Below are 13,811 nucleotides of genomic sequence, written 5' to 3' on the forward strand. Positions count from 1 at the left end.
AGAACCTGTTTTACTGAAAATGGGAATGTTGGCTGGGACTTGGCAAAAATAAAACCTAAACCAAATAAACAAGTTGTGACAAAATCAAACATTCTTTCAATCAGACCCAGAAGATTAACAAGTTGAAAGGCAAATACAGGATAATACACAAATCAAATAAGGAATAACCAGTTTTGAATGGTTTCAGAGTAGCAGCCGTATTAGTCTGTATCCGCAAAAAGAAAAGGAGTACTTGTGGCACCTTAGAGACTAATATGAGCATAAGCTTTCGTGAGCTACAGCTCACTTCATTGGAGTAGCTTACGAAAGCTTATGCTCAAATAAATTGGTTAGTCTCTAAGGTGCCATAAGTACTCCTTTTCAGTTTTGAATGGTACTTGGTAAGCCAGAACAATTAAATGAAAAGAGGAGGAAATATAAGATACTCCCACACATAAGAAGAAATGTCACATTTTAATTATTGCTAGGACGATACTAATAGTGGTTTTGTTTTTTTTTCCCCCAGTGTCAGATCTTGAAATCTGTCCAGTCATAATCTAGGGCTAACCATCATGCATTTGATTGTTACTGTGTCTAGTGACTTTGAGTTGTATCATATGGATGGAAAGAAATTTCACCCAGACACGTTTTGTGACTGAGGTTAAGCTAAATACATTCCATTCACATCAGTGATGTAATGATTGGCTATAATATATAGGTAGTAATTTTTGCCAATTAGCTGATGGGTCTGTTTCCAAAAGGACAGGAAATGTAGAAAGGACCACCTGATGTGAATGAGAGTGAACCTTCCTGGTATTCCTTCCATAAGCGGGAAGGATGGGGGGAGAAGGGTGAAATTCCTAAGAACTAGGTCCTGATCTTGGATTTAAAAAAATTTTCTTAGTGTGGTGTTTTCTTGCTCAAATTTTAAAAAATAACCCCTTTTCCCCCCTTCCCCCTCCCAAAAAAAATGTCATTTACCTGGGCTTCGCAAGTTCATAAACCCACGGGAAAATAATTATTTTATTAAATAACCAAGGTATTAAAAATGAGTAATCTGAAAATTTTCTTATAGCAATAATGAATGAAATATGTGCACATGTTCTAATTCAAACAGGGATATGCATTCATTCCAATTCAAATTTTATGCTGCACTATAAAAATGTAAAATGTATGTGCTCACAAGTCTTGTGTGCAATTAAAAGGGTTCATTGAAAAGTTTAGCCCCTAAAACCATGTATCATTTAACTATCTCATTACCTGGCAAATAGAAATTTCTGAATGGATCAGTATATAGTAAATTACATGCAGAAAGCCAAGCATGCCAGTCTTCCACAGCTGTGGTTATTTTGTCTTTAAGGTGTAGCACTATAATCTCTCATTTGAGAAACTGCAGCTCCCTTTAAATTATTGCTGGTTTAGCAGACATTTTTGTTGCTTTATCTCCACCAGTGGCTCTCATGCTCTAATCTGGAGAACCAGATGGTCGCATGGTGCTATTTCACCTTGTTTCCAGCTGCTAAATCTCATTAAATGGGTTTAAACATACATTAAATGCTTTCCTAATATTACGTAGCTTGCAGTGTTTTTGAAGCAGGGACTGTTTGTAACGTGAATATGCAGCTCACTGGGGCTTTGGTATATGATTAGAACCCCTAGGTACCACTGGAAGACAAACAATAATTTGTATGTAACAAGTTGCTGTAGTTACTGCACGGATGATGATTGATCACAAACGAAATGGGAGATGAGCTATGTAACTGAACTGGAGAATGTGTGGTCTGTGAAACGGTCTCGATTAAGATACAGTCAACACAACAAAAAAAACGCCCTGATCAACAGTACTTATACTATCACCTACTGTAGATTTTCTGTGGCAGATACCTTCTTAATAAATGACAGCATAGGTTGCAGAACTGGTGGGGCCACGCAGCCTATGCCCTGACCACTTTTTGGCCAGGCCAAACTTGATAGGTACTGCGAATCAGCATGCCGGGTTGCAACACCAGTCACTCAAATTTGTCATAACAGAGTGGCTGCCAGGCCTGATCTGAGTGGTGGTCGCAACATCACTCCCTCAGATTTGGAGGGGATGGCTAATGGGCCTGAGGAGATCAGGTTGCTGGTGGAGGGGGGTGCCTGAGAGGGGAAGAGAAGGGTCAGGTGGAGTTGCGGGGAGGGGGGAAACTATGCCACCCCCCACACTTAAATGGTGCTTTGCAGTCATTGAATTATAATGCATCTGAAAGTGATGGGTTCTGTTTTCTCACATGTGTGCAGGGGACTTGCATGTCTAACTTCCTTTTTCCTTAGTGCTAAATATTTCTTACATAAATCCCATATATTCTGGTGGAAGGATTAGTTCCTATGATGCTGGATTAAACAGCCTTCTGGACATGAATAAAAACATGGCAGTTGCAGTTCAGTTTGCATGCCTTTTTAAGCATACAGCTACTGGGATTTATTTTAATTAGAGGAAAAGCTGGCTAGTCATGCATACATGGCACATGAGTACAGCACAGAGTAATTGTACCATATGATATTTCAGTATGACCACTATTTATCTGTCTTTCAACAGTCAGTTGTATATCAATTTAGATTATCCGGGGGCTTTTCATAGGCCAAGCTTTCATATCTTCAAATGCCAACAGAGTTTTTAGGAACAAGGATAATTTCATGTCAAGATCAACTGACAGTACAGTAATCAGTAAACTGAGTTCACCCAACATTCTCATGCTACAGTGGTTTTGGAAGATTGTGATAGCTTTTGGAGTTCAAGTTCATAATTACAGTTCATGCCCTTAGTGGCAGCATTACCTATGAAAAAGGTAGGAGTAGGATCAAGTGACATTCCTTTGTACACCTGTTTTGCAGCCAAAATGCACTGTAGAGTTGGTTACTTTACACTAAGGCATAGAATAACCATGACTTGTTAAGCCAAAAAAATTGAGACATCTTATTTTTTAATTTATGCTCTTAATTATAGATATGCTTATCTTCCACAGACTTCAACATTTTCCAAGGTTTCATTAGATAAACTTTTCTTTCTTTGCATAAAGATATCCAAACTAAACACAAGCTATATTTTCTGTTTAAAATACCTATGTAATATTTGTAAAGAGGCTCTGACAGACTTTTAATTGATAGCTCCCAAGGACTTCAGGAACTCATTAAGTCTCTTAATACCAAGATGCTGAACTGACTGTCACTTGGAAATCCAAATTTGTATCCCCAGGGTCTCCACCAATACTACTGTATATTCTTGTGTGTGTAAGTGTGACAAAAGATTTATTTTTAAGATCTATTCTCTCGAAGTTTAATTATTTTGAAGGGCAAGGGGCAAAATTAAGAGTACCATTTTTGTTGGTTTCTTACATATAAGAAAATACATGTCATGGGGTTTGCCAGTGACTGGAAAAGAATAAATGTTTGTTTTTTGGACTGCCATTCTGTTAACTATCAAGCGATTGACCAACTGAGCAGATGTGAAAATCCGTTCCATCTCCCCACCACTAAATTCCTCAGTTGGTTTGATAGTGCAGTACAATGCACAAGATCACCTACATGGATACAGCTGGTGGACCTTCTGAATATACTGACACTGTTGTATCTGGTTATAGTGTCAAAATAGGGAAATAGTGCTTATTTTCTGGTAAGCCTTTACTTCTCTCTTTTTTATACAGCTTATGTATAGTATATTTTTATACTGCTTATTTATAAGCAATATAAAAGTGGCTGCCTTGCAGCGTGCTGAAAAAGTAAATAGATGTCTGAATGTACGTTTCTACCTCCAGCTGTAAGGTTTGCACACCTAGTCTACACAGTCATGTTTGAAAATTGGGCCTGAAGTCCTTAGCGCCTCAAAACAACCTGTAAGAATGGCTCACTCAAAGCAAGCCGTGGCTTGTAGGATTGTCCTTGATTTTCATGATGGAGTGGGTGATGGTTTTATAATAAATACGACCTACAAAATTTGACCTCTTGCAGTTATAAGTCCCTTTTTGGTCCAGTGGTAAATGAATACCTTTCATTACTGCAAGCTCTCAGTACGGGATGAATGTTTTTTGATAGAACAATTTAATCCATGCCAAGATCAGGAACGCCTCCAAAATTCTGAATATCACATCTTTGTCTACTTTGCCATTTTTTTTCTGTCCTTCGAGGTTTTCTTTTTAAGGTTTTGGGTGTGATTAAACTTCTAACATGTTTAAACGGTGACCCAGTTAAAAGTATGGGGTTTTTGTTTTGTTTTTTTTAAAGGCATGTTTCTGAACATATGTATATAGCAAGTATAAGCATACTGATGGAAAAACTTGAATCCTAAGAGACACTGTGCAGTATGCTACCATATTTGTCTTGGGCCTGTTGGGGGGGGGGAACTGCTTAGATACAATTTTATACCATTTCCTGTCCACCTGGATTCCAGCACGCTATCTGGAATGGTTAGCCTAAAAATGTCAAAACTGTGGAGAGCTAAATATACCAGATGTTGAGGTCCCTCTCCTGCTTTTATTATTTATAGAATACTTTCCTTCCACTTTGCAACTATCCGAGCCTATCATTTTAGTACAGACAAACAGAAACTTGATCCTACTGGAGCTAGAAGAACCTCTTCAGTGTCAGTCCTGTGTTAATGAATGCGTTAAATTAGCCTGTGCTGACACTGTGAGAAGAGAGCACTTTGTTGTACACAAGAACTTGTATTGTTTGATCTGTACATAACTGAAAGGGCATTGATGTAAAAAGGTACTTGTACAGAGGCTGAAGGGTATCAGGTTAGATCAGCGTTTGCACTATTTAGTCATCCACAAGGGAGTCTGGAGTTTGACGACACTAATTCGGTCTTCCAGATTCAGGAACAATTTTCCAAATATTGTTTCCATTATTTCTCTGGTTTTCAAATACAGTCAGGCAATAACTTTGTAAATGAAATAAATTCTCTCCCTTTTTCAAGATGATCCATGAGCCTTTTTAAATATACTTTCGCCCCATTTCCTTTGCTCTCCTCTACTGTTCGTGTTCCATCAAGAAAACAAATAAATGAGGGAAATGAAAAGAATTATCTTCAGCTTCTTTCGTTGAATTACCCCTCGTTCTACTGCCCATTTGCCTTCCCATCCTGCAGATACCCCACCCTAGCAAGCTAGTTGGAAGAATTCATCCCCATTGTTCTCCCTATCTTCCCTAATTACTTTGTTGATAAGAAAATTTTGCCATTCTATACAAAAAATGTTCTATTCCTTACTTAATTCCCTTTGGAATATTTGGAATCATTGTGCTGTGGAATTTTTGATTGTTTTGTGTTTTGGTGCAGGACAGAGTGCTGTATATTGAGCATGATCAGAACTAGGTTAAGTATAGCAGCAAGGTACACGATAATCTTTCAGGGTTGCAGAAAATTAAAGTTTTGTTCCAGACCCAAATTTCCTCAAAGTTTGAATATGGTTTGAACTTAGTCTCAAATCAAAACCCTATCTTTGCTAAAAACAAATGTGTGAGTATCAAAATAAATAATTGTTATAGAAAATAACCACTTTAAATATGTTTCAAAATTAATATAAATGTAACTGTATCAGGGAGAGCTTTATAAGTATAATCTGGCAAAAATTAATTTGCTTGTAGACTGGGTGGTTTTGTCCAAAACCTTGATTGACTTATCCAAATGAATATTTTACAAGTACTTTTGCATTTCTCAAATGATAATGGCTTGACTTTTCCCCTTCTGGATTCAAAATGTTCTTGCCATAATTGGCTGCTGGAGAAAACTGCTGTCTCTCACCTGAAATGGTTCATCACTGCAACAGACTCTCAGGATAAGGAAATGTATTGTATTTTTTTCTCTTGAGAAACTGATCTTATCCGTCTTGACTTCTTTGTGGAGTCAAATCTATGTTAACATTTGTAACCTTGATACAGATATGTACTGACAAAATTTATAATAATTTTAAATGAAATTAAATATATTTTGCAATGGATAGAAATCATTTGGAAGATCTTATAACGAGATCTTATAAAATAGTAACCTTTTTTCTAGCAATCACTTCAGTGTTATGGCACTATATTTAATGGAGTTCAAAATAAGATGTGAAAGAAAAGCCATTAGTGTTGTTGTGAACAAAGATCATTCCAGGCATTACTGGAATACAGTGAAATGGGCACAGAATTGTTCAGTGTTTTATTGAAGATTGTTATAGGTAAGAGATGTTAACCAGCAAAGTTTTGTAGTTTGTACTAAAGTCACATGGGTAATTTGGATAGACATTTACAGTTCTCCGTGTTGCCCCCGTCCCTTGCAGTTGCACTGCACTGGCTAAACTAGTCCCTTCTCCTTTAACCAGGGGACCTTTCCTGGTGGCTTTGGGGAAATCCTGGCATCCCGAGGAGTTTAACTGTGCTCACTGCAGAACCTCTATGGCTTACGTTGGGTTTGTGGAAGAGAAGGGGGCTCTCTATTGCGAGATCTGCTATGAGAAGTTCTTTGCCCCTGAATGTTCTCGATGCCAGAGGAAGATACTTGGAGTAAGTAATCAAACTGTGTGCATGGTTTAAATTAGTTTTTTTTAAAGGTGAATATTAACCACAGCCTTTTCCTCATTTTTGTAATGGGTTAGTTGCTGTCAGGGAACACTTCATTGCAGATTAAGCTTTTTTAATTTACAGGGCATCTCACATGTCTCTTCTAGAACTCTGAAATCCCTTTTTCATAGCCAAGTTCTCGTCCTGTAGATGCACTCTGTAGCACCAATACAGCTGTCGTCATATACACGTAGGCTACAGTTCTATATTCTAGTCCCATGCCAATAATGGATATTACCAGTTTATCTCCAGCACTCTTTGAGGAGAGACATTGCAGCCTCTCCCTTGCCAGAAACCTGGACCCCAGGCCTCGCTTCTGGCTTTGCCTCTTCGGAGTTTATCTTCTCTCTCCAAGTTGCCCATCGGTAACTGCTGCAGTTCTTTGATTGCCTTAAGTGAAAGGATATTTTATTGGTGGTTTTTCACAGAATTGACAAAACAATTGTAAAATATGTAAAAATGATTATGCCTCGCTGAGTATTACAGAACATGTCATTTGTCTGGCACTAGGCATAAGATAAAATATCAAAATGTTCTCTCTAGTGAGGTAGGTAGAAAAGCCCTTGCTTCTCTCACAGCCTAAAGTTTCCAATTCCAACCCTTTGATCCAGAAAGATAAGAGTCCATTCCCCGGTGTTGCTGGAAATGCTAAGCATACATCTCATTGCTTTAGCAGTCCAAGTTTCAAGTCACATTTGGCATTACATCATCTTTCAAAACCTAACAAAATTGTCATAATGTCCTTTGTGATGTCCCCGATTAACTTTTCCCTATCTTCACAAATATTAATTTATATTTGTCTGAAATCAGTGGGACTACTCACACAGCAAGGTATCACTCAACTTGAATAAGGGTGACAGAATTTGTCTAAAAATCTGTTTGGGGACCCTAGCAGGGGGCCGTGGTACTGTTAAGCTTGTTGAACTTCAGCTCTGTATGCGTCCTCCAGAGTATTACAAGAGTGTCCCTGAAACAATGGAGTAACCAAATTGATCTTGGCTTTGGGATTTTTTTCTTGCTTTAATTTTTGACAGCTGCCAAAGACTTGAAATAACATGTTGAGATGATAATTTAAATAGTTCTTCATCAGAGATGAAGAATGAGAGAGACATTTTTTTTAAAATGCAGTAGTTTATAATGCATGTCAGCAAAAAATTATGTTCCTGTTAATTTATTTAATAAGATCCTCAAGTAATATTGCAGAGAAAGCATAAAAACAGTGTTTTTATAACAGTACAGAACATGATCACCCTTATTCACTCATCATATCAACATCACTTATTAATACCGCTTTTTCTTATCCCAACAGGAAGTAATCAATGCTTTGAAACAAACTTGGCATGTTTCCTGTTTTGTATGTGTGGCCTGCCATAATCCCATTCGCAATAATGTCTTCCATTTGGAAGATGGGGATCCCTATTGTGAGACAGGTGAGCAGCGACAAAACCACCAATGTTTTTGGTAAAACAAAACAAACCCTTTCTCTTTGACAGAAGCTTTCCCACTAGTTCTCATAACAATGTATTTATTTCATCTTATCCAATAAACTAGCACCTTTGAGTTGGGGGCTGGATTTTGCCACAGTGAAGTCGGTTGGAATTTTGCTATTGATTTCATTAGGAATAGGCTTTCATCATAGTTTCATTTAGTTGCTGTTCTTGCTAAGTTCCCAGATGTAGGTATAGATAGCACAACAAAATGCTAATTCTAAAGAGATTTTCATGTTGGTTTTTATGAGAACTCATATCTCTTCATTCACTTGAAATGGGGATTAAATGAGCAAATACTATGGGAAGTAGTGTGTGTTACTATGAGTAGTCTTACTGATGGCAATAAGGCTACTTCTGGTAGTAAGTGATCTGTGGAGGGGGAAGTGCCTTGCAGGATCAAGAATAACATCTGTAGAACACAAGCTTAAGATCAAAAAGGCTGGTAGGACTAAAAATACAGTGATTTGATTATAGCTGTTGAAAATCTAAAGACCAGTATTAATGTGAAAAACAGTCTCCTTTGAACTTCCTTTTTTCACATTTTCAGCCAAACCATTTCCTTGAAGGAGTGAATAATTTCATTTATTTTCTTTGCTTTCCTAGTTTGTTTAAAACTTTCCACATACATTCCCTCTCTAGGAAAGAAATGGGATGGTATTTATAATAAACATTGACAAAATGTGAAAGAAATAATTGACAAAAGGTTCAATGTTATGTGTGTTTTTTTTTTTCTTGCATGGTATTTAAATCCGTATTAGGAATGTCACCAGTGGGGCCTTTTCATGGTACCCCCTCCTCCCCCGCCCCGTAATGTACAGTGTGATTTCACTAATAGGAGTATTTGGGTGAGTAGCTTGGGCAGGAGAGAGTGAAAAGCAGATTGATTGGGAAGAGACGTGGGGTGAATCTTGTCTCCACTCAAGTAGTGGCAAAACTCTCATTGATTTCATTGGAGCCAACATTTCAGCTCTGGTTGTTAGCAGAGTTGTTCAGAGCAATGCAGAAATGGTGAAGGGGAGATAAAGATCAGCATGGCAGAGGAAGATTCTGCTGCCAGGATTGATTTGGTGATGTGGAGGAGAGGAGTACACACTAGTCTCCCCATAAGTGTCAGAAGTACTGTAGCATCTTGCTGCTGTTGAATCACGGGAGTATCTATGGAATGGAATATTGACAGATGAGTAGCCTTGTCAAGTATGACACTGTTGTTGAAATATCATCCTCTGGGAGTCTGAGGTCCCTAAACTTAGAAACACTTGACAGTCTCTAAATAGAGTCATCAAAATTAGTATTAAAGTAATCAATAACTTCGAGGTGGAGAATTCATGACTGCATTTGTTCTGCTAATACTGAATTCTTGCTCCTACTATCAAGTGATCCTCCATGTTACGGAATGCGTTGATTGGTGCTACTTTACAAGCCTTCCCAGCTCAAATGCTCACTCTTCTGAACTACAGGTAGATAGATATTGAAACACGATGCCATTACTATCAGCACGACACATTTGGTAGTAAGCTTATGTGTGAGCCACAAGATTTTAGTACAAGTACGCTTTGACGCATACTGAGGTTGCAGGTACTACTGTCAGGAGCAGGGGTGGAAGTGCTATGTAGTAAAAGCACTGGGTTTCTAATTAGATGTTAAACTGAGGGGTTGGCTGAGCAATCGGTATGAACTTGCTGAACATAGAGCACTTTCAGATACTTCTATGTGAAGAACGCTGCATAGAAGAAACTGTTACACCACAGTTTCTGGAGGGTGAAAGGGAAAGAAAGCTGAAGCCTTCCATTATGCCTTTGCTACTGCTCTCTTTCTTCCAAAGGAAAGCCTGTAACTTTTTGGTACTGTAAGCAGGAGCCAAGTTAAACAGGGCTCTGACTATTGTAAGCATGACAGATGCATTGAAGCAATATGCTTGTGACACCAGGGTCACAGTCAGGATTTACAGGTCCTGTGAGATGGAGAAGTGCTGTACTATTTGATGTTTTTACCAACTTTCCCCACTATACACACACTATTATTATTTTTTTCCAGCATCGAGATCCTGGACTAATTAAAATGATACATCCCTCTTGCCATGGTCAGTCAGTGAAGGTCTTTACTGCTCCAATGTGTTTGTGCTCACAACCTGCTTTTAAGCATCATGTTTTAGAGCACTGTTTTAGGGGATCCAAAGCAGAAATCTGCCCCTTTTCACATGTGAAAAGACACCTGTTGGCTCTGAGTTCTCCAGCAGGCATTAGAGAGACTCAGCAAGTCCACATTGCCTAGTAGAGAAACAAAATCTACTTTCACACTGCTTGCCACTCCTTCCCGGGTTCCCTAAGATCTCTTCTCCGTCAGTGCCACAATGTTGCCAAAAAGAATGAAGTCTGAAATTCCAATATAGCTGTCACTTTGTCTAATGGAAACTTAGTGTTCCATAACACATGGTACCTTTGGCATCATGATGCAGTGATCCAAAACCCATTAAAGCTACCTCACTGTTCTTGTTCTGGACCTGAACATTTATTTTTTCCTTATGCTTGGCTGTTGGGGGTGGGGAGTAGGGGTGGATCTGAAATAAAAGAAAACTTAAACTAATTCAGGGTGAAAGTTGGCCCTGTGCAGCGGAGCAACACGACATAGGACGTAAATGATGCATAGCACTTGAGGTGACCTTTGCACAGGGGTGAGTTTCACTCTTTGAGAGGAGACTATCAGAGCCAATACTGACCTTCATATATTTAAAAATGTTGGTTAGATGCACATTGTATTGTAATGAACATACAGCAGGATACAAACTTAGAGAGAGATTCTAGGCAAAATCTGATTTGTTTTTTTAAAAAACACTCTGCTCAACATGAGCAAACCACAATGGGTGGAATAACTTAAAAGGAAACTATTTAAAAATCCAGTTTGGTCAAAAGTGTTGGTCTTTGTTTAGAAAAGAACTGGAGAGCAAATATGTATATATTTTTGAAATGTGAGTGGTGTTGTATTGGAGTGTAGGTTAAAGATACTTATTTAAGAAGGAAATACATCCGGTGCTGAGGGCCAGCGTGAGGCCTATGCATCGTGTAAAGTCTCAAAATAGGGATTGAGGGGGACTTAAGGAGTGCATAGGCCTTGTTCTGGCCCTCTGCATGGGGTGAATTTCACCCTTAACACACTATTGGACATGAAGTGAAAACACAGAAGGAAGAAAAGAGAGATGAAGAAGGAAAGATTAAGAAATAGAAAGGAAAGGGAGTGAGCATGAGCTGGTGAGAGGAAGGGGTATTTCATATCTCTCAGGCCCCTATTTAGTTTATCCCCCCCAAATGCTTAGTCCTGAAACTTGGCAGGTGGTAATATAAACACAGTATCCTCTCCTGAAAAACAAAATGATTTCTAAAGGAAATTCTTGCATTTCCACTCATGCTTCATGCTTTCTGTGGTACAGATTACTACGCCCTCTTTGGTACCATGTGCTATGGCTGTGAATTCCCCATTGAAGCTGGAGACAGATTTCTTGAAGCCCTTGGCCACACCTGGCACGACACCTGCTTTGTGTGCTCGGTAAGTAAAATTATTTTGCATTTTAAACAAATCAGTGGCAGCAGTGCTTGTGCTAACCTGAGCAATGTGGGAGTAACAGCTAAAATGTCACTTAATCCTCCTAACCCAAACAAAAAGTACTTTCACAGTTGTTTGGAAGGTGTGTTGCTATTGTGGGTATTTTGGCACTCTTAGAGATCTTGGCCTGGATCATGGCCATGTGTGCTAGCATTTAACCCTTAATGTTGACCCTCCTGGAATATAGCATTAAAAATCCACAAAGGAAGATGTAGTTTCTAAAATGGCAAGAGTATTGTTTGTGTTCATAGTTTCATATATACCGGAGGTTTTTTAACTCAGATATACGAGTTTACAACTCACTGTTTTACTGCATTCTCCTGTAATAATACCCCCAGTGTAGATCATCGTGTATTAGCTAAAAATCAAATGCCTCGGTCTCATTTTCTTTAATGTTCTGCTTTATACTGTGCAGATCCTTTTATATGGAAATTTCTCCTTCAGTTTAAAACTAACCTTTTAGGGGTTTTATTCTTATTTGTACACTGTTTCAAATAAACTTTGATGTCTCTTCTTTGTATTCCAAAGATAAATGTATTGAGACAACATGACAAACCTATTGCAGCTGAAATGAAAGCATATCTCTATCTATCATCTTTGCTTGTATTGCATGAACAGGAAAAGTAACAGTAAGGATGTGAAAAGAAAAGAAAAGAAAAGAAAAGAAAAGGAGTACTTGTGGCACCTTAGAGACTAACAAATTTATTTGAGCATAAGCTTTCGTGAGCTACAGCATTTTTCAGTATTTTCCACTGAATGCATCCGATGAGGTGAGCTGTACCTCACGAAAGCTTATGCTGAGGTATTTGCCACTAAATGCATCTGTTGAAGTGATCTGTAGCTCATGAAAGCTTATGCTCAAATAAATTTTAGTCTCTACAGTGCCACAAGTACTCCTTTTCTTTTTGCGAATACAGACTAACACGGCTGCTACTATGAAATAAGGATGTGATTTTAAAAAGTGCTCAGCATTGTCCTAATTCTGCTCTTACTGAAGTGAATCAGAAAGTTCCCATTTATTTAAATGGGAACAAGTTTAGACCAACACTGACGCTTTTTTAATATCCAACCCTAAAAGCGTGTTCCTTAGCGCTGAATAATAATCCTTATTCCATGATTGTGTGCATCAATAATGTGATGATTATTTCACATTCAGAATAATTCACTGAGTGGTTTTTTTTTTTTTTCCAATCCTATTTCAGGTATGTTGTGACAGTCTGGAGGGTCAGACGTTCTTCTCCAAAAAGGATAAGCCACTGTGCAAGAAGCATGCTCACTCAGTGAACTTCTGAAGCTTAGGCCGCGTACAGTTAACAAACATAAGGAATGGAGAAGGTTGAATTTCATCAGATGTCCATTTTCAATAGGCTAGTAAAATATTTATACAAGATTTTAGAATGGAAGAGAAAAATGGAAACTTTGGGCTTTTTACATATGAATGTTGAGAGTATTTATCAGTGAACATTTTTGAATCAGTAAAAAGAGAAGGAGGGTGATCTGTATACCAAGAGTAAATTGAGTGTAAAAATACACACCTCACAGCATATTACTGTTTTGATTTCATGCTTTTTTTCATGGCCAAGGTTATATTTGTTTAAATATCAGAAAGGAGGCTTCCAGATTTAGAGACCTGATAAAATGAAACTTGCTTTTGCTGGTATTCGGGGGGAGGGGGGTAGCATCAGATATATATACATCATTTTATAGGAATGAATTTTTTAAAAAAAGGAATGAAATCAAAGATAAGAACTGGGGTATTTGGGTCATAATTAATGCATGAAATCTTTGCTGTGATAACCATATTCTGTAAGCCCAAGTTACGTTTATATGGCGTTTTTGTCTTTGGTAATCAAGTCTTCAGCAGATCTGCAAAGAGCATGGTAGAGATTTTTACATGGCCACCAAATGGTGGAATTGCTACTGTGCTGGAAAATAGGCACCTAAAAGATGCCCTTTGAGCCGCTAGAGAAAACACATGGGACCTACTCTTCAAAATGTGGCACATACCACCAAAATGCTAGCCAACAAAAGTCAGGGTGTGAAATTGCATCTGAGGGTACTCAATAGTACTACACTCCAGTAGTATGGAGGCAATGTTGTAAAGCAGCTTAAAATATTTACAGTTTTCTAGATATTGATGGGTTGGGCTAAAACTCCAGAGGGGGGAGC

The 13,811-nt window shown here is 38.2% G+C and overlaps 1 protein-coding gene across 19 annotated transcripts in view; it reads left to right on the plus strand.

Moving 5' to 3' along the window:
- The window catches only part of PDLIM5 (PDZ and LIM domain 5), a 179,610-nt gene extending 166,251 nt beyond the window's left edge, over positions 1 to 13,359 (plus strand). For 18 of the 19 annotated variants that reach the window (XM_038399133.2, XM_043512623.1, XM_043512638.1 and 15 more), the window contains 4 exons: positions 6,318 to 6,498; positions 7,865 to 7,985; positions 11,470 to 11,585; positions 12,845 to 13,359. In XM_038399133.2, coding sequence (XP_038255061.1) covers positions 6,318 to 6,498; positions 7,865 to 7,985; positions 11,470 to 11,585; positions 12,845 to 12,934 — 508 coding nt within the window. In that variant the 3' untranslated portion in view covers positions 12,935 to 13,359. The remainder of the gene's footprint in view (positions 1 to 6,317; positions 6,499 to 7,864; positions 7,986 to 11,469; positions 11,586 to 12,844) is intronic. The other variant, XM_043512630.1, reaches the window with a different exon arrangement.
- Positions 13,360 to 13,811: the final 452 nt, after the last annotated feature.

The sequence above is a fragment of the Dermochelys coriacea genome, chromosome 4 (assembly GCF_009764565.3).
Source record: "Dermochelys coriacea isolate rDerCor1 chromosome 4, rDerCor1.pri.v4, whole genome shotgun sequence".
NCBI lineage: Eukaryota > Metazoa > Chordata > Testudines > Dermochelyidae > Dermochelys > Dermochelys coriacea.